The 26077-nt window shown below is 38.4% G+C and overlaps 1 protein-coding gene across 28 annotated transcripts in view; it reads left to right on the top strand.

The window, feature by feature from the left end:
• The window catches only part of PARD3 (par-3 family cell polarity regulator), a 780879-nt gene that overhangs the window by 488466 nt on the left and 266336 nt on the right, over window positions 1-26077 (top strand). For all 28 annotated transcript variants that reach the window (XM_059655793.1, XM_059655831.1, XM_059655947.1 and 25 more), the window contains one exon: window positions 3736-3963. In XM_059655793.1, coding sequence (XP_059511776.1) covers window positions 3736-3963 — 228 coding nt within the window. The remainder of the gene's footprint in view (window positions 1-3735; window positions 3964-26077) is intronic.

Genomic DNA, 26077 nt, shown 5'->3' with positions numbered 1-26077 from the left:
GGCCAGAGGAGTTGACCCTCATCACCCTCCGATCACCAATCACCGGATCGGGCCCTTGACCAGGCCTGAGGCCTCTGGCAGAGGTGTCAGGCCTGGGCAGGGGACCCCCAGCTCCCCGTGGTTGCAGGCTCCGCCCCTGCCCAGGCCTAACACCTCTGGCTGAGGCGTCCGGCCCGGGCAGCGGGGACCCGCAGCTGCAGCGGCCCCGCGATCGCGGGCTTCGCTTTAGGCCCAGGCAAGGGACCCCTAGCTCCCGGGACTGCCAGCTTTGACCGTGCCCAGCTCCCATCGCTGGCTCCACCCCTACTTCCTGCTATCACTGGCCAGGGCGGAAAAGGCACCTCATTCTCTGATCATGGCTGGGGGGCAGGGCAAAGGCGGCCCCAGGGCCGCCTTTGCCCTGTCCCCCAGCTCTTAGCTCCCCCCTGGGTTTCCGATCACTGTCAGTGGCAGGGGGCTTCTTCTTGCTTTCCCTTTTGCCTCCCTGCATTGTGCCTACATATGCAAATTAACCGCCATCTTGTTGGCAGTTAACTGCCAATCTTAGTTGGCAGTTAATTTGCATATAGCCCTGATTAGCCAATGAAAAGGGTATCGTCGTACGCCAATTACCATTTTTCTCTTTTATTAGATAGGATATAGGATGTGCAGTCCATCCTACAAATTAAATTGGAAAAACTTGGGCTGGGGCAAAAAATAAATTATTACATAAACAACAAATTTTCAGTTATTTTTCTCATTTCACTTCACTTGAATTTTTAACATTATCATGATTTTATAGTTTAGTCCAGAGTTTTTTGGTAGATTCATAGTGACATTTTTAGCATAGATTGTCTGTCTAGCCATAAGCCTTTTATAATGAAAACTGAATTCCATTTCTCTTTGCCCTTGCAAAAGACATTCTCTACTTGTTCTTCAGCAAGAGGGGTAGGAACAGAAAACGAGACCTAGGGAAAACAGTGTGATTGTTATTTTCATTTAATTCATGGAATTACGGGTTTTGTGATATTTGGGAGGTAAATTTACTTTCTGAAAGAAAAGAGAGGACAGGAATTAGAAGATAATTGGGTTGCTAACAGTTTAATACTTGAATAGAAAAAATAAAGTATCCTAACGGACTAAAAGATTTATATAAGGAGCTTTAAATATTATTTAAAAATGAAAAGATAATTGATTTTTTTGTGTTTTGTAAATACCACTAATTCTTTGCCCAAACAAATTTTCAATTTTCCTTACTAGTAAATGTGGAATTTTTAATATTAGGGATCTCACTAACCCTCATCCAGGAATTTAAACACATTAGTTAACTAAACCTTTGCTAAAGTTTCTTTGACAAATATAATACTTAGGTGAATAATAACAATTTTACAGATCAAGAATCAGCAAGCTCTTTCTGTAAAAGACCAGATAGTAAATATTTACATAGGCCTTTATAGCAGTTACTTAATTCTGATGTAATGTAAAGCAGCTATAAAATATATGTAAACAAACAGGCAAGGCTTGTTTCAAAATTTTTTTCCAGATTTGGCCCAGATCTACTGATCCCTGTTATAGATTCACAAATTATAGATGCTTTGTTTTTATAATATTTTATTGTGAAAATTTTTAACCATATATTAATATAGAGACAGTAGTTCATTGATCTGTCATATATCCCATACACACCATTGATAATTATCAACATTTTGTTAAAATGTTATTCTACAGTATAACCTCTGATTTACACTTACAAAATATCTATTGCCTGTTTAGTTATACTTTGTTTTGCTTCCCAAATTTGCCTGCGTTTATGTATTTTTAAAATTTATTTTTTGTTAACTATCACCCAAGGATATTTCTTCCAAGTTTTTATTTTTTATTTATTTTATTTTTTAAGTTTATCTTTATTATTGAAAGTATTACAGATGTCCCCTTTGTTTTCTTTTCCCATTGACCCTCTCAACCCCACACCAGCCCCTCCTAGGCCTTCACTACACAATTGTCTGTGTCCATGGGCTATGCATACATGCATATAAGTTCCCCAGTTAATCTCTCCCCCCACCCACACCTTCCCTCTGAAGTTCTTGTCTGTTCTATGCTTGTATGTCGCTGGATCTATAAATGTTCATCAGTTTATTTTGTGCATTGTTTGAAACCAAGAAATCACCAAATATTTGCTTTATTCATTTTGGTTCCTTGATTTCTTAATTTTTTGTTCAGTTACTTGGAACAAAATTTGTTTCCATCCTGTGACATAGCTTTTATGGGTATTTAGAACACAAACTTGTCAAAAGTTATACTAATGTTATCAAGAGAAAAAGTATTATTGATCATTCTGGAAAGAAATTGTTTATGTGAATTTTTGTCATAAAATAATCTATATATGCAAATCTAAATTGAGAAAGTTAAATAAATCATCTTTTTCTTCCCAAGCACAATAATTATGGGATAATATTTCTTCATTGGAATCATCTGCCTGTCTTTCTGCCTGTTACATTTTTAACATATTTAAACTTAAAATTGCCATCTCATTGTGAAAATTAGGTGAATATGTAATGTAAATGAATCTTAAAAAGATAATTCTTGTTTTGACTCTCTGAATTCAATTTTTACTCAGCATAACACTCTGAGCCATAAAAAACCTATGTCATCACCATATGTCTTTTAGTAATACCTTACCAAAGCTACTCCTGAATTTTTAATCAATCTAGGGGCTGATGATCCATGTAGAGACAAACTAGTCTCTCCTACCTGCCCATTTGTTTGCATGAGTCTTTTTAATCATGTATGTGAAGAACTAATTCTGTAACTTGGATTTCCGAGGTGGTAGTACAAAGCAGGTACTTTAGTAATCTAGAGCCTAAATTTATCTACTTCTAAACCTCAGGTTAGGCAGTGATGGATGACACTTGCTTACCTACTTAAAGAAATCTGTGTTGATTGCCTTCTAAAGCATGGTACTCTTGGTGTTATCTCAGGCCTTTCTGCCCTCGATCTCAAGAAATAGGGGCAAATTGTGAATTCTCTGAGTTCTTCCCTCTATCTTACTGAAAAGTTTTTTGTTAACTGGTTAGCACTTATTTCTCAAGGAGATATTATTTCCAGGCCTGGAAGTCTTAACTCCTCATGTCAGCTCTTCAGTCTCTCCTTTGTTACCTCTATCTTAGGGTGAGCCCTTATGTAATTTGTTTCTGTTCAAGTCTTGTATTGATTCTTTCCATGGAATGTTAATACTGCCAGAACGAGGTTTCAGCCTGGTGTCAGGGTGCCCTAATGGTATCGGTGACATGTAGTCTTTTGTGCTCTCTTTAAGTATAAGTTGTGAACATGCACTGTACTTGATGGAGCTCATTGATATGAAAGTGTAACTTCTGTTAAAAATTCGAAATATATTTCCAAATTTTGAACTATCAAAAACTAATTTCAATGAAGTTAAAAAGAGTACTCTTGGTTGCTTACCTTAACCTTCTCATTATTTGTGCTCTACTAGTGAGCCTTTGGGTTATTCTGGTTCTTTTAGATTATTTACATAACTAGGAGCAGATGATTTGACAAAAATTTCACTTGGGCTAAAAATGGAAATTAATAACTTAAAGCTTAAAGTTTTACCTCATGAAAATAAAGAAAATAGACAAAATTTAATATCTATTTGGGAAAAATAAAAATGACTTAATTTTTTCCTTAATTTATAAATGTTCAGGAATATAAATTCCACCACTAATTCTAATTAACATTTTATTTTTGTAACCCTCCAAGGTTCCCCCAGCAGAGATGTGGGGCCTTCCCTAGGTCTGAAGAAGTCAAGCTCATTAGAAAGTCTTCAGACAGCAGTGGCTGAGGTGACTTTGAATGGGGATATTCCTTTCCATCGCCCACGACCTCGGATAATCAGAGGAAGGGGGTGCAATGAGAGCTTCAGAGCTGCCATTGACAAGTCTTACGATAAACCCACAGTGGATGATGATGATGAAGGCATGGAGACATGTAAGTTTATAATGTAAGAAAGAAAAGCAGTTGCAAATAGCTCGATAAAGCAGCAGTTTTTTAAAGTGTACCTCAGGGAACCCTGGGGTTCACAGTACCCTTGACAGGGAGGTCTAAACTACTTTCATAATAAGAAGTTGTTTATCTTTTTATTCTTATTCTCTCACAAGTATACAGTGGGGTTTTCTAGAGGCAACATGTCATGTGACATTGTGGTAGAATGAATGCACATCAGATAGAAAAATCTGTCTTTTCAGCCAGTTTTTAATGAGATTTGCTAAAATATAAAACAGTGCCATTGTTCTCACTATTATTTTTGGAAAAAGAGGTATTTTTTGTAAAAATATAATTTCTGTTAACATGAAATTTTATTTTTATAAAGTAATTAATATTTTTAAGTTTTCTGTTTTAATACAGTCAATATTGATAATACATAATATTTTTATTTTGAGTTCTTAATAATTTTTAGGATCATAAAGGTATATTGAGACCAAAATGTTTGAAAACCACTGCAACACAGTATATGTATAATGTGATGTCTTCAATGACTATATTAATAATCTATGATTTTAAAAACATTTTTGTTTTGTTTCTATGAAATTCTCATGCTTTCCTTGAACTAAACTAACAAGATATTTTTGTGAGTGTATATTTCCAAATCGCAAAATATTTTAAGCCAAGACAATTAAAAGTCAAAGGTTAATATGAATGAGCAATATGTTTTCCATCATATATTGAGAAAAAAATTAACATTTATAAATATGTACAATCGTATGCCTCAGGGAGTTATCAAACATTTATGGTATAAATATAACCATTCAATTTAAAAGTTAGGGAAGAACTCTACTAGTTTACTTAGAAGAGAAAGGGCTTAGGAGTTTTAATAGTAAAAACTATTGATTAGCTTATATTGTTCATAACTACTAATTTACATTGTAAGAAAAGTTGGAGACACCACATCTTGAAGATAAAGCAAAGACCAGAGATAATTAAAGTGGATTGCAAACTACTTACAATTTAATGTTTGGATGGAATTCGTTCTCATACATATATAAGGAAAATTGTGGTGAGGAGGAAGAGTTTTTTGTTTTGTTTTTTAATTTAAATTCTTTATTGTTTAAAGTATTACGAGTCCACTTTTTCCCCCATTGACCTCTCCTCCGCCACTCCCACCTGTAAGCACAAGCCCTCACACCCCCTACTGTCTGTGTCCATTGGTTTTGCTCATATGCATGCATGTAAGTACTTTGGTTGATCTCTTACCCCCTTATCCCCCAGCCTTCCCTCAGGTTGGACAGTCTGTTCGATGCTTCTGTGTCTCTGGTTCTATTTTTTTTCATCAGTTTATATTGTTCATTATATTCCACAAACGAGTGAGATCGTGTGATATTGATCTTTCTCTGACTGGCTTATTTCACTTAGCATAATACTCTCCAGTTCCATCCATGCTGTTGCAAATGATAAGAATTCCTTCTTTTTTACAGCAGTGTAGTATTCCATTATGTAGATGTGCCACAGTTTTTTAATCCATTCATCTGTTGATGGGCACTTAGGCTGTTTCCAAATCTTAGCTGTTGTAAATTGTGTTGCTATGAACATAGGGGTTTGCATATATCCTTTCTGATTGGTGTTTCTGGTTTCTTGGGATATATTCCTAGAAGTGGAATCACTGGGTAAAATGGGAGTTCCATTTTTAATTTTTTGAGGAACCTCCATACTGTTTTCCACAGTGGCTGCACCAGTCTGCATTCCCACCAGCAGTGCACAAGAGTTTCTTTTTCTCTGCATCCTCTCCAGCACTTGTCGTTTGTTGATTTGTTGATGATAGCCATTCTGACAGGTGTGAGATGGTACCTCATTGTTTTGATTTGCATCTCTCGGATGATCAGTGACTTTGAACATGTTTTCATATGTCTCTTCACTTTCTGTATGTCTTCTTTCAAAAAGTATCTATTTAGGTCCATTGCCCATTTTTTGATTGGGTTGTTTATCTTCCTTTTGTTAAGTTGTATGAATTCCCTATAAATTTTGTAGATTAAACCCTTATCGAAGATAACATTGGCAAATATGTTCTCCCATGCAGTGGGTCTTCTTGTTGTTTTGTTGATGGTTTCTTTTGCTGTGTAGAGCTTTTTATTTTGATGTAGTCCCATTTGTTTAGTTTCTCCTTTGTTTCCATTGGCCTAGGAGCTGTATCAGTAAAAATTATGCTACAACATATGTCTACTATTTTGCGGCCGGTGGAGTCTTCCAAGATTTTTATGGTTTCCCTTCTTACATTTAAGTTCTTTATCCATTTCGAGTTTATTTTTGTGTATGGTGTAAGTTGGTGGTCTAGTTTCTTTTCTTTTCTTTCTTTTTTTTTTTTTTTTTGCAAGTATCTTTCCAATTTTCTCAACACCATTTATTAAAGAGACTGTCTTGACTCCATTGTATGCTATTGCCTTCTTTGTCAAATATTAATTGAGCATAATGGCTTAGGTTGGTTCTGGGTTCTCTGTTCTGTTCCACTGGTCTGTATGTCTGTTTTTGTGCCAGTACCAGGCAGTTTTGAGAACAGTCCCTTTGTAATATAGCTTGATATCTGGTATTATGATCCCTCCAACTTTGTTCTTTCTCAGTATTGCTGCAGCTATTCGGGGTCTTTTTTTACTCCAGATGAATTTTTGGAGAGTTTGTTCTGGGTCTTTGAAATATGCCGTTGGTATTTTAATGGAGATTGCATGGAATCTATAGATTGCTTGCGGTAATATAGACATTTTAATGATGTTGATTCTACCAATCTATGAACACGGTATGTTCTTCCATTTGTTTATGTCTTCCTCTATCTCTTTTTAAAGTGTCCTGTATTTTCTGAGTACAGGTCCTTTACCTCCTTGGTTAAATTTATTCCTAGGTATCTTAATTTTTTGTTGTAATTGTAAATGGGATTGTTTTTTTAGTTTCTCTTTCTGTGAGTTCATTATTGTTGTATAAAAAAGCCATAGATTTCTGGGTGTTCCTGCTACATTTCTGAATTCATTTATTAAGTCTAGTAGTTTTTTGATAGAGTCTTTATGGTTTTCGATGTACAATATCATGCCATCTGCAAATAATGACAATCTTACTTCTTCGTTTCCAATTTGGATGCCTTTTATTTCTTCTTCTTTCTGATTGCTATGGCTAGGGCTTCTAGTACTATGTCAAACAGGAGTGGTGAAAGAGGGCATCCCTGTCTTGTTACTGTTCTTAGGAGAAATATTTTTAGTTTTTGCCCATTGAATATGATGTTGGCTGTAGGTTTGTCATATAAGGCTTTTATTATGTTGAGGTATGATCCCTCTATTCCCATTTTGCTGAGAGTTTTTATCAGAATAGGGTGTTGGATTTTGTCAAATGCTTTTTCTGAATCAATTGATATGATTGTGATTTTTGTCTTTCAGTTGTTTATGTGATGTATCACATTTATTGATTTGCGGATATTGTACCAGCCTTGCATCCCTGGTATAAATCCCACTTGGTCATGGTGTATGATCTTTCTAATGCAATTCTGGATCCTGTTTGCTAGAATTTTGTTGAGGATCTTGGCATCTATGTTCATCAGGGATATTGGCCTGTAATTCTCTTTCTTTGTAATGTCTTTATCTAGTTTTGGGGTTAGGGTAATGCTGGCTTCATAGAAAGAGCTTGGAATTGTGCCTTCCTCTTGAATATTTTGGAATAGATGGAGAAGGATAGGTTTTAGTTCTTCTTTGAATGTATGGTAAAACGCCCCTGTGAAGCCATCCAGTCCAGGACTTTTGTGATTACTGTTTCAATTTCATCCGTGGTTATCAGCCTATTCAGGTTTTTTTATTCTTTCAGATTGAGTTTTGAAAGGTTGTATTTTTCTAGGAATATGTCCATTTCATTGAGGTTGTCCAGTTTGTTGGAATAGAGATGTTTGTAGTATTTTTTTACAATCCTTTGAATGTCTGTGGGGTCAGTTGTTACTTCACCTCTTTCATTTCTGATTTTGTTTATTTGGGTCCTCTCTCTTTGCTTCTTGGTGAGTCTGGCTAGAGGTTCATCAACCTTCTTTATCCTTTCAAAGTACCAGCTCTTGGTTTCGCTGATCTTTTGTATTTTTTTTTGTTTTTTTTTATCTCTATGTCATTTATTTCTCCTCTAACATTTATTATTTCCTTCCTTCTGGTTACTCTGGGCTTTTCTTGTTGCTTTCTTACTAATTCTTTAAGTTGCAAGGTTAAATAATTTATTACCATTTTTTCTTCTTCCTTTTTTTTTTTTTTTTTTTTTTTACAGGTAGGCCTGTAGAGGTATGAACTTCCCTCTCAGGACTGCTTTCATTGTATCCATAGATTTTGGGTTGTTATGTTTTCATTGTCATTTGTTTCCAAGATGGTTTTTTATTTCTTCTTGGTCTCTTTTGTAGCCCAATCATTGTTTAATAGCATGCTATTTAGCCTCCAAGTGTTTGATTTTTTTTTCATTGTTTTTATTATAGTTGATTTCTAATTTTATGCCATTGTGACCTGAGAAGATGCTTGGTATGATTTCTGTCTTCTTGAATTTAAAGAGACTTTGTCTGTGTCCTAATATGTGGTCTATCTTTGAAAATGTCCCATGTGTACTGGAGAAGAAGGTATATTCTGTAGCTTTGTGATGAAATGTTCTGAAGATGTCAGTTAAGTCCTTCTGATCTAGTGAATCATTTAAGATTGCTGTTTCTTTGCTGATTTTTTGTTTAGAGGATTTATCCAGTGGTGCCAATGGGGTATTAAAGTCCCCTACTATGACTGTATTGCTGTCGATCTCTCCCTTGATATCTTCCGGAAGTTTTTTTTATGTATTTGGGTGCTCCTGCTTTGAGTGCATATATGTTTACGAGAGTCATATCCTCTTGTTATGACCTTTACTTTGAGGTCTATTTTGTGAGATATAAGTATTGCTATCCCAACTTTTTCTCATTATCATTTGACTAAAAAATTTTTTTCCATCCCTTCACTATCAGTCTGTGTGAATCCTTTGTTCTGAGGTGGGTCTCTTGTAGACAGCAAATATATGGGTCATGTTTTCTTATCCATTCAGCTACCCTATGTCTTTTGATTGGGGCATTTAATCCATTTATGTTTAATGTTATTATTGATAAGTACTTGTCACCATTTTAATTCTTTATACTTGTATTCCCTCTTGCCTTTTTATTTCTTGTTTTTACAGCAGTCCCTTTAGCATTTCTTGCATTGCTGGCTTAGTGGTAATAATCTCTTTTAAAAAACCCCAACATGTTTTGTCCTAGCTGGTTTGGTTCAGTGGATAGAGCATCAGCCTGCAGACTGAAGGGTCTCGGGTTCAATGCCAGTCAAGGACACATTCCCGGGTTTTGGCTCGATCCCCAGTGGGGGTTGTGCAGGAGGCAGCTGATTGGTAATTCGCTCTAATCATTGATGTTTCTCTCTTTCTTTCCCTCTCCTTTCCTCTCTGAAATCATTAAAAAAAATCAAACAAACAAAAAAACACATTTTTATTGATTTTAGAGAGAGAAGGAGGGAGAGGGAGATAGAAATATCAATGCGGAGGAAACATTGATTGCTTGCCTCCTGTATGCCCACTACTGGGGATCAAGCCTGCAACCCAGGCACATTCCCTCACCTGAAATCCAACCGACAGCCTCTTGGTGCATGGGTCAGTTCTCAATCAACTGAGCCACACTGACTGGACAAGAAAGAAGAGTTTTGAATAAAAATCACATTCTTGATTTTGAAGATGGTGGCACAGGTAAACAAACGCCTGTACTCGCTACCTCCCACAATCACATCAAAATTACAACTAAAATACAGGCCAACCATCATTCAGAACCACTGGAAATCTGGCTGAATGGAAGTGCTACAACTAGAGAAGTAAAGAAGAAAGCACACCGAGACTGGTAGGAGGTATGGAGGCACAGAATGGGCTGGTCCAGCACTCATGTGTGCTGCTTTTTTAATCAGGAGGGATATCATCTATGCGGAGGGTGCCCTGAGGAGCAAGGGGTCTCAGCCTCACACCAGACCCCTGGCCCAGTCCCAGAGCTGGGAAGAGAAGTCCCTATGGACAGTAAGAACTATGGGCTATAAAAACCAGTGTGGATTGGGGCTCAGTGACACAGAGACTGCTGGAGACCCAGCTGTTCCTCTTAAAAGGCCAGCACCACAAACTGAACTTACAAGATCCCGTTTCCTCTGAGCTCCAGAACCAGGGCAAGGCTCTTGGGAACACAGACACATATAAGCAGGAACTAGATTGTGTAACATTGAGGCAGGAATTCAGTGGGGCAGCTTTCTCCCTGATGGAGGTGTTTGCAGGGATCATTGTTCCTATGCTGGGACCCCATGGTCGCAGGGCTGACGGGCAACCTTTTCTGTTTGCTCCACCCTGGTGATTCCCTAAGAATTTACCTCATCCAGTTTACAACCCCACCCATGCTGTGTGCAGCGGCTTTTGCACATGAATGGCCTGTCCTTGCCCAGGCTAAAATCTCTGAAGCAAGCTGCATCTGGGTCAGGGAGCCCCAAACCTATCAATAAAATGCCCAAGACCCGACACCAGCACCAGCCTGCCTTGCTTCATAGCTGGGCCTCATCTGGGCACTTTCAAACACAATACAAAGAGGAGGAATCTGCAGATCTCTCTATAGTTCCTGCCGGGTAGCCCCAGGCAGTGGCTGGCTTTGCACCTCCCTGGACACCCTAGTGGTCAGTGTCGGACCATACCAGATTACAATTCTACACATCCATAATTTACACACTCAAGGGACAGACTCTGTGAGCACTAAAGCCCCACTGAAGCAAGTTGTGCTCCATAGGGGTGTTCCCTGCACCGCAGTTTTCCCACTGTAGTCACAACTGGTCCCCACAGCCAATTGGCCTGGAGGCCAGTTCCTCCCAGTGACACCAACAGCAATCTAATCTCAACTACAACAAGACTGTGCACACAGCCACAGAGGGGTATACCTAGATCTTCCAGCTCAGGTGACTAGGGAGGCTGAGCCACTGGGCCCTATAGAACACCTACTAAACAAGGCCACTCTACCAACTCAAGGAGACATAGCAGCTCCACCCAGGGAAGCAATCAAAATGCAGAGACAAAGAAACATGTTACAAATGAAAGAAATGGAAGAAAGAAAACTACTGGATATAGAGTTCAAAACCACGATTAGAAGGTTAATCAAGAATCTTCTACAAACCTTCAAAAAAATGGAAAAGGACCATTCAGAAATTAAGAATACACTGACTAAAATAAAGAATAATATACAGAGATTCAACAGTAGAATAGAGGATTCTGAGAATCAAATTAATAATTTGAAATAAAAAGAAGCACAAAACACCCAACCAGAAGAACAAAAAGAAAAAAGAATCCTAAAATATGAAGATAGTGTAAGGAGCCTTTGAGACAACTTAGAGTGTACTGCCATTTGCATTATGGGGATGCCTGAAGAAGAGAGAGAGCAAGATAATTGAAAACCTATTTTGAAGAAATAATGACAGAAAACTTCCTCTACCTGGTGAAAGAAATAAACTTACAAGTCCAGGAAGCACAGAGAGTCCCAAACAAGAGGAACCCAAAGAAGACCACACCAAGACACATCATAATTAAAATGCCCAGGGCTAAAAACAAAGAGAGAATATTAAAAGTAGCAAGAAAAAGCAGTTAGTTACCTACAAGGGAATGTCCATAGACTGTCAGCTGATTTCTCAACAGAAACTATGCAGGCCAGAAGGGAGTGGCAAGAAATATTCCAAGTGATTAATAGCAAGGACCTACAACCAAGTTTACTCAGCAAAGCTATCATGTAGAATTGAAGGTCAGATAAAGAGCTTCACAGATAAGAAAAAGCTTAAGGAGGTGATTACTACCAAACCAGTATTATATGAAATGTTGAAGGGTATTCTTTAAGAAGAGGAAGAAGAAGAAAAAGAAAAAGATCAAAAATATGAACAGCAAAATGGCAACAAATACATACTTATCAACAATTGAATCTAAAAATCAAAATAAATGAATAAGAAATCTAATGAACAGAGCAAACTGGTGAATAAAATAGAATCTGAGACATGGAAATGGAACAGACTAACAATTCTCAGATAGAAGTGGGTTAGGGGGCCGAGAAGAGATTTAACAAAGATCTTATATGCACTACCTATGGACACAGACAATAGGGTGGTGAAGGCGTGGGGCAGGGCAGGAACTGGGTAGAGGGAGGCAATGGGAGGGAAAGAGGGACATCTATAATAATCTCAACACTACAGATTAAATATATATATATATATATGAGTTTCAAAGCAAAATTCTATAATTTTTGCCTGTCGCATATAATGTGTTTCGGAAGATGAATATTGCTGCCATAATGTAACATGCAAAGCAAAACTCAGAAGATTGCTCCACCTCGTCCCCCTCCCAATTCTCTGTCTATATCTGGACAGTTTGTGGTGTTTCTTTTTCACTTCACCCAGCCAGTGATTTCAAATTTATGCAGCCTATTCTTGCTTGACGAAGAACATATTTTTTATTTTTGCTGCCTCGCCTTGTCTCCAATATCCTGAGTCATATGAGCTTTCAACCTTCTTGAGTTTTTCCCCATTGTAACCATGGTTCCTTAGCATCCTAACAAATATGACTTTTGCAGCTCTTCTAAGGCAGGAACTGTGTTATCTGTAGATGTTGCCTCTGTCTCTCCTGGGTATATATTTAATAAGAGATGTAGTACTTGGCCCCTTAGTATTTGTTTCTTAAGCATCTACAATTTATGATGCTTCTGAACATATTGTTAAAATGTTATTTAAATTCCCTTGTTTAATGAAGTTTTTTCATTTATATTACTCATTTAAAATGCAACAGGGGATGAAATCTTAATTCTATAGAGACAGCCTCCAGAGCTTCCCATCAAAGTGGACATCTAAGTTTGTCCCTATATAAACTTAATTTCCTTTTTAAATTGGAGATAACATATTTATGAATATTATATTAACGCTTATTCATCTAACTATCATCAATACCAAAAAAAGTAAGTAGACTAATTGCAATTTCTGAGCCCAAAGTAAAGTTCTGGACAAGGCTGGCAATGATACTTGTAACATGAGCACTTACAACTACAAAGTACCCTGTTTTCCAAAGTCTGATTTGAACAGACCAGTCTTCTGAACTTTGGATGGCAAATGAAAGGCAACTATCATACATTTCTAATATTTGCAGTTTGAATTTTTGAAATTTAATTAGTAGAGTGGTGCAAACACTGACCTGGAGTTCAGATGATTTGCATCCTAGTTTACATTCTTCTAACCAGCTTGGAATTTTGGTCAAGCCATTTAAAATCCGTGAGCTTTAATGTTCTCACTTGTGAAACTGAAGATTTGGACAACTAAGTCACTGACTTTCAGGTTGTGTATGGTGACATCTGGTCAGGAGGGGCCCCTCAGTGCTTTGGGGACAATCAGGAAGCAAATGAGAGGCTAAGCAGTTGCACTCTACAAAGGCTTCATGCCTCCCTTGCTGCCACCACTTCTCTCTTAACAGTTGTGGGTTTTTTAAACCACTTTTAATACATTGTGGTTCTTTATAAATTTTAATTTTAATAAAAGGTAGTTTGCTGTTATTCATAAAAATTTTGAAAAGCTCTGGTTTAGATGGTTTCTGAAGACCCTTCTAGTTTTCCCATTTCATGATTCTATGTATACTTGTCAGTTACCTCCCTAAGTCCTGCCTGCTATCCTCTCTCACTTCTGTAAGGTCCATGAAGGAGAACATCATTATGTCTATTTTATTCCTGCAGAACCAAGCACAAGGCTTGGGAAATTGTAGGATTCAGTGCATATTTGTTATATCAGTAAGTGAGTTCCTATATAACTAGCACCATTGTATGCCTGAGAGAGAAAGGGAGAGGGAGAGAGGGGCACCTTCAGAATGCAGTATATGGAATGGTCGTGACATTTTGCTGTTTCTGTTTATGCTCCCACACTGAACCTGCATGTCACTGACCTCAATACCTCAGCAAACTTTTTTTCTTAAAAAAGAAGAATATATATATATATATATATATACACACACACACACACACACACACACACACACATACATACATACTAGGGGCCCGGTGCACGAAATTCGTGCACTGGGTGTGTGTGTGGTGGAGGGGGAGTGTCCCTCAGCCCAGCCTGCCCCCTCTCACATACTGGGAGCCCTCAGGTGTTGACCCCCATCACCCTCCAATCGCAGGATTGGCCCCTTGCCCAGGCCTGACGCCTCTGACAGAGGCGTCAGGCCTGGGCAGGGGACCCTCATTTCCCCCATCACTGGCTCTGGCCTCCGCCCAGGCCTGAGGCCTCTGGCCCAGGAATCATGCCTGGGCAGGGGACCCCCATCTTCCTCTGATCGCTTGCTCCACCCCCCGCCCAAGCCTGACGCCTCTGACCCAGGCTTCAGGCCTGGGCAAGGGGACCATCATATCCCCCCAATCCCCAGCTCCGCCCCCCACCCAGGCCTGATGCCTCAGCCAGAGGAGTTGACCCTCATCACCCTCCAATCACCAATCACCGGATAGGCCCCTTGACCAGGCTTGAGGCCTCTGGCAGAGGTGTCAGGCCTGGGCAGGGGACCCCCAGCTCCCCGCGGTTGCAGGCTCCGCCCCTGCCCAGGCCTACGCCTCTGGCTGAGGCATCTGGCCCGGGCAGCGGGGACCCGCAGCTACAGCGGCCCCACGATCGTGGGCTTTGCTTTAGGCCCAGGCAAGGGACCCCTAGCTCCTGGGACTGCCAGCTTCGACCGTGCCCAGCTCCCATCGCTGGCTCCACCCCTACTTCCTGCTATCACTGGCCAGGGCGGCAAAGGCACCTGATTCTCCGATCATGGCTGGGGGGCAGGGCAAAGGCGGCCCCAGGGCCGCCTTTGCCCTGCCCCCCAGCTCTTAGCTCCCCCCTGGGTTTCTGATCACTGTCAGTGGCAGGGGGCTTCTTCCTGCTTTCCCTTTCGCCTCCCTGCATTGTGCTTACATATGCAAATTAACCGCCATCTTGTTGGCAGTTAACTGCCAAGCTTAGTTGGCAGTTAATTTGCATATAGCCCTGATTAGCCAATGAAAAGGGTATCGTCGTACGCCAATTACCATTTTTCTCTTTTACTAGTGTAGATATATATATAATCTGTCAAGGTTTGTTTTACTGCTTGTAGCCATTAGGCTGTCACCTTCACATGTAACTAGAAAGAAAAAGGTGTTTCATGGCTCCAATCATGAGAAAGAAGTCAGCTCAGCTTGCTCTTTCTTTTCCGAACCTGGCTTGTAGAGTCTCACAGCACACTTCCTGTTGCTAGGCCTAGCCAACATCTGTGTTCCCATTTCTGGTTGTGTTCCTGCATCCCTGCCTTGCAACATGACCCTTGCTGTGTGCCCAGTGTCCTGCCATTGTCTGTGCTCTTTAGGACTCTGGCAGAGTGTGCTTCCTTATAAGGTGGTATGGCAGCTGCAACCACCTATTGAAATGAAAGTGCTATCACTATTGAAGGTTGCTTTGAAAGGACTACTGTCTGAGCAGAGCATTTTTTGTTATCCAGGACATCTTGTAAGGATGAAGGTAGTGCACCCTGGAAACATTGGGATGGGGAGGGCCAGTTGTTGAAAAGCTGCATAAGGAGGGAGTCCAGGCTGGGTGGTGTAGGCAGACTTTGTTTTCTTCCCTCACTGAGCCCTTTTCATCTTAGGCATGGGTACCATTGATTGCTCTTGTCACTTGGGTTGTGCATCTCCCCGGTGGCTACATTTCATGGCTCTAAACAGGCTTGTCTCTTCTCAGCAGTGTTGAAATTATGGCATTGGCACAACACGGGGGGCCAAAAGACAGGGGCAGGATCCATGTGGTATCTGGTATCTGTCATCTTCTGTAACACTTACGCTCTTCCCATGGCAATGGCAGAAGTCAGTATTTTAATCTCTCATTTAATCCATCTGGTCTCTCCATGTTGTATGTTCGTCTGGATCAAGATGGAGCTTTGTGCCCTGGGACCCATTATCTCTAAGGTTGTAGCCATGTTTGACAGGTCAAGGCATATACAATCTGTTCCCTCTTTTATGCAAATTACATACCCTGCCTGGCTCTCAGCAAATGGCTTCCGCATCCCCCATAATTAATCAATTTCTGTTGCTCCCGAGAAAATGCATGCAATAACATTTCTTTGTTTTCTTTTTGAAAAATATGTAGTTCTGCCCTAGCTGGCTTGGCTCAGTGGACAGAGCATCAGCCTGCGGACTGAAAGGTCCCAGGTTCGATTGCAGTCAAGGGCACATGCCAGTGTTATAGGTTCAATGCCCAGTAGGGGGCCTCCAGGAGACAGCTGATCAATGACTCTCTCTCATCATTGATGTTTCTATCTCTCTCTCCCTCTCCCTTCCTCTCTGAAATCAATAAAAATATATTTTAAAAAAAGAAAAATATGTAGTTCTATTTTTTCTCAATTAAAAATTGGGAACTGTTTTTGTTGGGGTCAAGGAGGTGAAACACAACAAAACCCAATACTATCCTATTAATTATACCTATTGATTTTAAGATATATGTAGCTTAGAATTTTAAATGTGAAAACCCGTATACCTTAGAACATAGAGATAAATTGCTTTTGAGTAGCTTGCCTACTTTCTTATGGTACTTTCATTAGGAGAAAGAAAAAGCATTGTTCTATAATATACATAACTTAGGTTAGCAGTATGAGATTTCAAGAAATTAAATTTACTACATTAGTAAATCAGCTAATATGATAGCTTCCTTGTGAATTATTGTTTGTTTTATTAGCTACAAGATAGCATATTGCATTTGATATCTCGGATTTTCTACTCAGCGTTCTGCACACTTCTAGCCACCTTTGATTACTACCTATTTGAGCAAAAATAATGTAAGCTAAGTTTAATTTTATGTTGAGCAGAGCCTTCAGATATAGCAAATATGTTGAAGAAATCAGGGAATAGGTATCAAAGTCAAAGAACTTTGTAAAATATTTTCTATTTGGTTATTATTTTAATGAGTATTGATGGATATTGATCTATAAAAGGTTTTTTTCTGAAATGTTAGGAATAAGAGAACCTATTTTATCTTTTGATGTCAATTTGTATACTTAGATATCATCTACAGTTTAAGAAAAGCAGCCTTGATTAGTTTTGGGAAGTTTTTGAATGCAGTATGTATGTTCCATTCCTTTTGCAGGTGAAAAGTAACTGAAGCTATAACGTACAGGGAAAAATCACATCTGAAGTGTATGAATTACAGACGCCTCACCTTCACCATTTTCTTGATAAGAAAAAAACATTTAAATAGTTGACCAAGGTCTTACTTAGGAATTAAGTCATAGAATGCATACCTTCTGATTCTCAGCCCTATGATTTTTCTACAATATTAAACTTCCAAATGGGAAAGACAATTACATTAAAACCACTTTAAATTAGTTAATGTGCTTAAGTGCCTCTAAGATCTGATATTTAGCCTCTACATTCCTGAGGGGTCAGGGGTGATTCAACCCAGTGGATAAACCAACATTGAGAAGCAGTGTAATTAAGGAACATTGTAATGGACAGTTACCATGGCACCAAAGGGTTCCATACCTGCTCAGCCTCTGGAATTAGAGTGGAGAGGGAAGTAAGGGGAGAATGTTTCCTAGAAGAGGTTGTTGGCTGAGATGAGTGCTGTTACTTGAGTGGTCTTCAACAGGGTGCACGGGGAGCATCTCTGGACTGCTGCAGTTCTATTAGGTTAATGTGTATAGTGCAGGTGAAGACATAGTGAGAAATGGGATTTCACATGTAAGTGGAGAACAGATCACTGATGGCATAGTTTAAATTATTTGTTTTACACTAAGGAAGATAAAGAGCATTTGAAGACTATAAGTAAAAGAATATGATTGTTGGGGCCATGAGATCAAGGATGGGTTATCAAGGATGGGATGTTAAGTAGCAGTGTTGGTGGCAAGATCAGTTATATGATAGTGATACAATAACCCAGGTGAGTAATGATGCTTCGCAATGCTGGAGGAAAGGAAGAAACTGCATTTACACCCTTAGCATCTCTCATACGAAGATGGACGATGATGATGTGATTTTTCTCATTAGCACTTCCAAGCTCAGAAACTTAGAATAATTATCTCATTGCGTAGTCACTCCATTACCAAGCTTTCTGAAATTTCCCCCCTAATTTCACTCCTTCTGTCCAATCTACTCCAATTCCTCATTATATAATATCTGAGGTTATGGTTAGGATCTCCTAACTGGCTCTACTGTCTTTAGATTTGCTGAGTGAGCTCTATAATCACATTTTTTTTTATTTTGTTTTGTTTTGTTCATCCTCACCCATGGATATTCATTGATTTTTTTAGGGAGAGTGGAGGAGAGAGGGAAAGACAGAGAGAAACACTGATGTGAGAGAAACACATGGTTGCCTCCTGCATGAGCCCTGGGCCTGGGCCAGGAAGGAGTCTGCAACCAAGGTATGTGCCCTTGACTGGAATTGAACCTGGGGTCCTTTGGTCTGCAGGCTGAAGCTCCATCCACTGAGCCAAACTGGCTAGGGCTATAATCGCATTCTTATTCTCAGTCCCCCAAGCTTTCATGCACATTCTTGCCCAAACCAGGCGCTTTCAGTGAGGTGTATCTTCTTACTGCCCTCAAACTTTCCTCCTTTCATTTGTACGTTAGACCTTCTTCTTCAAGGCAAGGAACCTTTTTCTAAATAACCTAGTTTTTCCTTGACTTTTTTAAAAATTGATTTTTAGAGAGAGAGGAAGAGAGAGGGAGAGCAAGAAATAAACATGGATGTGAGAGTGTAACATTGATAGGCTGCCTCCTGCATAGCCCCCACCAGGGACCTTGCTGCAACCTAGGCATGTGTCCTGGCTCAAGAGACTGCCCAACCAGCTGAGCCATACTGGCCAGGGTTCACTTGACTTTCTAAAGCCCTAAGTGATTATATAGAATGTAGTGTCTGAAACAGTAGTACAGTAAGCCCTCAATTTTGTGGATCTCGATTTTAAAAACTTCAGATTTAAGGAACAAAATTTCTGGTCCATATGTCATATGTGAAAATTAATACCCTGTTAATTTTAAAATGCTTTTAAACAAGATTTTCTTATAATTAAATTAACAGGTTATTTTTTTGTTATTAATTACTGTTATTTTAAACATATTTTAGCAAATAGGCCATGTGTTGGGATAAAACACTAGTAATTTCGCCGACATAAATAAATATTCCATATCTACAACTACAGTCTACATACATAAATGTTCGGCAAATGATTAGCACGTGATCACACCACATCACACGTGGTAGTTGGTTCTGTTGTCGGTGTGATTTTCTGTAGCAGTTTTAAGGCATGCAGGCCCATGTTCTGACATGCACTAAGCCACACCCCAGTTGTGTGCATTTGTTTACTCATGATGACTGGTGAATGCACGCATTGTTCAGTATAAATTAAAAATTACAGTAATACATATAGAAAACTATTCTGTAAAATTAAACTTTTCATACATACTTAATTTTAATTATACAAATGTGTCTACATAAGTAAAAATAGGAATACTAACTTGTCAATTATTTAACATACGCATTCAGAAAGCCTACTTTGTTATACAATGGACTTTCAGCTTTAATAGACTCTCCCTCCTAGAATTAGTCTCTTATATTGAGGTTTTACTATATACACATTTTTTAATCAGGAAATTTTTGTGGGTGCCCTATATGGATTGGGTGGCATGGGATTTAAGAACATTGGACTAGGGGGACCAGCCATTTTGAATTCTCAATAAATATCAAAATAGGGTATTGCTAACCATTTACTATTTATCACATTTGTAAATTTTTGTTATTTATTTTTTGTTTTGTTTTTCATTTAACAAAGTCATAGCAGTAACCTGGAATGTCTTTCCTTGACACTATTACTAATATTTGTATAATGTTAAAACATAAATTTGACACCAATCTCACTCCTTTGATAAAATAAAATTTCAGTTTCAATAGCAGGGTTATTATGAATGCTACCATTTTGATTATGTAACCAGTCAATTCTGTCTGTTGAAAGGAAAGCCTTCAGCTTCCATGTACATTGTCCTCATGGACTGGAAACCATATCCATTGTGGACCTTCATTGAGTATAAAAATTGGCTGGATACCAAAAGCAATTTTGCAATGAGTCAGAAAATTGAGGGTGTTACCCTCATTGTACTTGTTCTGCAGCCCTCTCTTGGGAAAGGTGAAATAATGGAGGTGTTATTCTACCAGTATCTTCATGAGCATTTTACCTGGTTCATTTGGAGAAAGCATTATAGAGAAGTTTAGACTGTAGAGTAGAAGTGAAGAATCGTTTATGGTAATAACTGTAACATTCTTTGGGAGAGTGATCTTACTGTTTTTATCTTCCCACATAGTCCCACCCCAACATAAACTGAGATATATAAAATGTACTTTTAGAATAGAATGTCTTAGTAATTATTTTTTTAATTTTCCTCCAGTTGCTGAAACCTCTTCTATATTTATCAATGGATAAATATCACCCAGTTCTTTCATATCTTTCTTTTTCTTTTATGCTCATACTCTTGGTTCTTCAGTTATTATTTCTACCCCACATTTAAGCAGAAAAGCTTCTTAATTCTTCATATTTCATGCCAGGTTTGTGTGTATGGGTTCTTTTTTTTAATAGTGTTCTAAAAAAGCTGAGTTTTTCCATTGTCAGTAGCTCATCATTCTAATATTAAAAGTCAGAGTCCAGAAAAGCAGACCCTGTTATCGGACACCATCTGTATCACTAGCTGTTCATTTTCTACATCTTTCCTCCTTTTCCAAAGTCAAAATATTCAACTAAAATAAAAAAAATAGTAATATATCTCCAAAGTTTTTAAATTCTACACAGGACTTTGCATTGCCCAGAAGTCTAGTCCTCACTTATTTTTGTTACATTGTGTTTTATTTAACACTTATCAATAGAAATTAGTAGTAATCAGTGGATTTGCTAAGTATAGTGAAATTTTCCATTACTAATGTCTTATTTTAACTTAAAATTATTTTAAGTTTTGTTTTATGAAGATAAATTCTGAAGACTGTGTCATCCTGTTTATAATTATTATGTTGAATCCTTTGTCTTCCAAAGTAAATTATAAATTATTCAAAAAATACTTGTTTCTATCATTAAGTATTTCCAGTATTGGGGGTAATTCTATCTAATAAAGAGGGAATATGCAAATTGACCATCACAAAGATGGCAGTGCGCACAGTGGAGGCGGGGTTTCCATAACACAAGATAGCTGCACCCACAGCAGAGGCTGAGTTCCCTTAACGAGCCTTAACGAGCAATCAATAGGGACCTGAGGCTGTGTGGCACTGGGCCAGGGCAGGGGACCTGAGGCTGCGCCCCCGCCCAGTGGGGCTTGACAAGGGACCTCAGGCTGTGCCTCCCACTCCAGCACCAGGCCGGGGGACCTGAGGCTGTGCCCCCTGCTCAGCGGGGTTTGACGGAAAACCTAAAGGTGCGCCCCTTGTCCTGGTCCTGGGTCGGGGGACCTCAGGCTGCTCCCCCCACCCCGGACCAAGGGACCTCAGGCCGTGCCCCGCACCCCAGTGCCAGGGGTCCTGAAGCTGTGCCCCCTGCCCAGTGGGGCTTGACGGGGGACCTGAGACTGTGCTCCCCGCTCGGTGCTGGGCCAGGGGACCTGAGGCTGCACCCCTCTGCCTGGCGGGGCTTGACAAGGGTGGGGCCGGCTGGGTCTGGATCTCACGCAATTTTGAGGCGCCACGGGTGGGTGGGGAGTTGACTTTGGGTCCCGCAGCATGCCCCAGACTCTAACAGGAGGAAGATTTTCATATACATTTTGATAATTTTCTTTCATCTCTGATACTTCTATTATAGAGAAAGGGCAAATATCAATATTAAAATATTTCCTTTAATTAATCCCCTTCTAATGTGCATGGATTTCATGCACTGTTCTTTATAAATCGGAAGTAATAAAGAATAGTTTTCACATGGTTGGCTTTTTATTCACTCTTTCATTCACTCAACAAATATTTAAGGATGCTTCTTTGGGCTGTGCCTGCAGAGGGGAATAATTGTTTACTAATGAATAAGAAGTAATGCTATCATTTTTATTTTGTATTCTTCTGTTTATACCTATTGAACAATTCATTGAACTCTAGTAAAAAATCTGAACAAATTATTTAATTATAGTAAAATTGTCAGAGCTACCTATAATGACATGCACTGTTAAATCTTACACTTGTGATAAATAGCATTGTAGATATTTCAAAGTTGCTGTAAAGTCTGATTTATATAATGTACTTATTAGGATGCTTTTAGTTGCATTCAATAGAAAATCCAATTCAGAACACTTTGCACCATTAGAAAATACAGTCTTACATAACTGAATTCTAGAGTTAGTTGGGCAGTTTCAGGGATTATTGATTCCGCAGCCTTAACTTTGTTATCAAAGACCAACATCTTTCTGCACCTTTGGTTGTACTGTTCACAATCCAGAGGGTAACTGCAGAGGCGTTTTACTTTCTTGTTCATATCCAACAGAAGGGAGTGAGCTATCTTCCCAAGCATGGAATATGTCCGTTCAGATTAATGGGGTTATTCTGGGTAATAATAACACTGGGCTAATAAATCAATAAGTTAGGCTCATGTAAACTTTATAATGGATTTACCCTTTGGAGCTAGATTGCATTCCTGAACACAGTCAGAGTCCCATTAGGAAGAAGAAAGGGAAATTGGGTTTTGAATAAGCAACCAGCAGAGATCAACAATAGCATTGCTTCTTAATGGTGAGGGTGTGGGGAAGATCATTGACCATGTGGCTCATAGTCAGCTTTTGACAATATACTGTTTGTGATGACTAGATAGAAATATTTATTTATGGTATAAGGTACAGAACCTTGGGTTTCAATTGAAATCTGAAGTCATTTTTTCCATAATCATTAACAGTTTTCTCTAAACTTCTTGGTGACTCAGTCCTAACAGGATACCTTGCAGAATTGAGTAGCTTAATGTGTAACACAGACTAGAATTTTAATTGAGCTTTATTTGGATTTGTTGAAAACATGGTAATTAAATGTCTTAATTGTACAATGAGTGTGCTGCATTAAAGATAAATAAGCAGCTTCACATTATAACTTCTTTAAAAAGAGAAACTTGAGAATATCTGTTATAGGTAATCACATGGGAAAATAGCTGATAGTTTAGTGCATAGAGTTAGTTAGAATAGGCATAAATGTTCATCAAAAATAGAAATTTCTATTTGTTTGGAAGGAGATCATAGTTCTTTGTGTAGGCTCTCTGCAAAGGGAAAGGTAATAATCTGTAAAGATGAGCAAAATTAAAGAGAAAAATTGTAAAATTTATATACCACTTAAAATAGTAAATTATCTAAATAGAGGTTTATGGTTAGTTCTTGCACTGTAATTTTCTGTGTGAACACATAAATCAAGCCATTTGTTGCTAATATATTCTCAGTAGTTTTCTTACTTGAAAAATTATTTATATGGTTTCTTATTTTATGAATGTTGAGTTGTATCTTATTATAAAGCTAGTATTAAATGTACAGAAATAATTTTAAAACTTTAAAATAACCTGACTAGTATATCAGGGACCTTGAGTATGATTATATATATTTACACATATATATAAATTAAGCATGTGTAGTCAGTTCAAGTTTTTAAAAGAGTAATCTTATAGGGTAAAGTGAGATATTCCTATTTTTTTCCCCTATCAAATAAATTTAGACTTTGAAACATATGTAATGCAATACTTTAAAAGAACATCTTATGTTTGTACATATGAAGCTACATATTGCTAAATACTTTTAATTAGTTAGCATCAAATGGATTAGTGAAATAAGTACACCCCCAGAAGAATTTCTGTGATAATGTATTATCAAAATTAGAATGTTCAAATTAAGTATAAACAATTCTCAAATGTCCAAGTATCATCTTAAATAGTTCACTGGCTTGGGGCAGGAAACTGAGCTAGGATATTTTATTTTATCAAATGTGTTTATAAAACCCAAAGTTAATAACTGATTTAATACTAATTTTCTCTGTTTCATCCAATTTATAAAATAATTGGTATTACATACACCAGAAAATTACTGTGATTATGAAAAGAATTGGCAACAAATGTAACTTCAGTGCACAGTTAGTTGTGATGGCTCTGCCTTTATTCTATTACCAAGCCAAGAGCAGACATATGCCCTGTACTTCTGCCAACTATCAGGCTGAGAACTAGCATTCATGAGTTATGGTGATGGCTGTTGTGGAAGACAAAGTCGTTTACATTTACTGGGCGCATTTTTTTATAGTTTCGAACATTGATGAAGGTTGTGTAATCTATTAGACAATACATACAGCACTAGCAATAATATCATAAAAATATACCAGAAACTGATGAGAGCCGAAGCAAGTACAGTTGATCCTTAAACATTGTAAGTTTCAACTACCCAGGTCCACTAACACATGGGTGTTTTTCAGTAAATAAGTACAGTACTGTAAGTGTATTTTCTCTTATGATTTTCTTAATAACATTTTCTTTTCTTTAGCTTACTTTATTGTAACACAGTATGTAATATATACTATACAAAAGCTGTAAATTGACTGCTTATGGTACCAGTAAGGCTTCAGTCAATAGTAGTCTATTAGCAGTTAAGTTTTGGGGGAGTGAAAGTTACATGTGGATTTTTGACTGTGTGGAAGTTGGTGCCTCTAAACCCCATGTTGTTCAAGAATCAAGTGTATAATGGGCCTTCCCGGTGTTACTGTAGTTGGGGTCTGGCCAGTTTTTTCAGGCTTTATTAGAGAAGAGTGGGCATTGTTCTGAAGCGAGAGGAATGGCAATACCCAGAGACTGCATAAATGCTTGTGTGGTTGGGATAAAGTCATGAGTCAGGTACCAGTAATCTTTGATTTAAACAATCTTTTATGAGCAGTTGCTGTCTGCCTGGCATTCCTCATTTTAGGAGCTTAGAGAATGGGAGACTGACATATGTGAAGTGTGACAATAAAAGTTTGTTACAAAGAGATATGGAAGTATAGGTAAAAGGAGTTTTGCATGTTGTGAAGTTTAGAAAATCCACTACCATCCATCTGTTTAATTTAAGTATACCAACCGACCTAGGTTTGTAGCTCCCAAGAACTTTTGAGAATTGTTTTATAGTGATTAGGTCAATTATCTCAAAGTTGAGGCCACAACTATTTCCCAAAAGGTTGAGGGAGTGATTGGCAATCAGAGCATAGCCATATCAAGGGTATTGACAAGGTGCTGCAGCCCTACTAAAGCTATATTTACATTCTCCTGGGGGGCTGTCATTGAAACGGCTTCACATAATTAGCAAGCTCTTGAGCAGTGATGGGGAACCTTTTGAGCTCGGCGTGTCATCATTTTGAAAAACTTAACTCTGGTGCCGTGTCACATATAGAAATTTTTTTTTTTTAATATATTTTATTGATTTTTTTTACAGAGAGGAAGGGAGAGAGATAGAGAGTTAGAAACATCGATGAGAGAGAAACATCGATCAGCTGCCTCCTGCACATCTCCTACTGGGGATGTGCCTGCAACCCAGGTACATGCCCTTGACCGGAATCGAACCCGGGACCCTTCAGTCCGCAGGCCGATGCTCTATCCACTGAGCCAAACCGGTTTCGGCTATAGAAATTTTTTGATATTTGCAACCATAGTAAAACAAAGATGTATATTTTTGATATTTATTTTATATATTTAAATGTCATTTAACAAAGAAAAATCAACCAAAAAATGAGTTCGCGTGTCACCTCTGACACGCGTGTCATAGGTTCGTCATCACTGCTCTTGAGACACTAGGCCAGAATATTCTTTCCCTCCTCTATGTAGACCACAAAAAATTACAGCCTTAGCTCAGCATTTATTTGCAAGGCTATGGATTTTTACTAGCATTGGCCATTTGAAAATTGTACCTGGCTTCCTCCAATAAATCTGCACAATTTCTATTTATGCATTAGTTGAAAAAGAGTTAAAGAAACAATTTTTTTTAAAAAAAAACAAAACCTGCCATGTTCATTGGAAGAAGAGAGTGGCTCAAATTTAGATAACTCAGTACAGAAAAAGGTCAATCTTCCTGAAG

This window comes from Myotis daubentonii, chromosome 1 (genome assembly GCF_963259705.1).
Source record: "Myotis daubentonii chromosome 1, mMyoDau2.1, whole genome shotgun sequence".
NCBI classification, from domain to species: Eukaryota; Metazoa; Chordata; class Mammalia; order Chiroptera; family Vespertilionidae; genus Myotis; species Myotis daubentonii.
The sequence above is the reverse complement of the archived record's forward strand: the minus strand, read 5'-3'. Positions and strand labels throughout refer to the sequence as shown.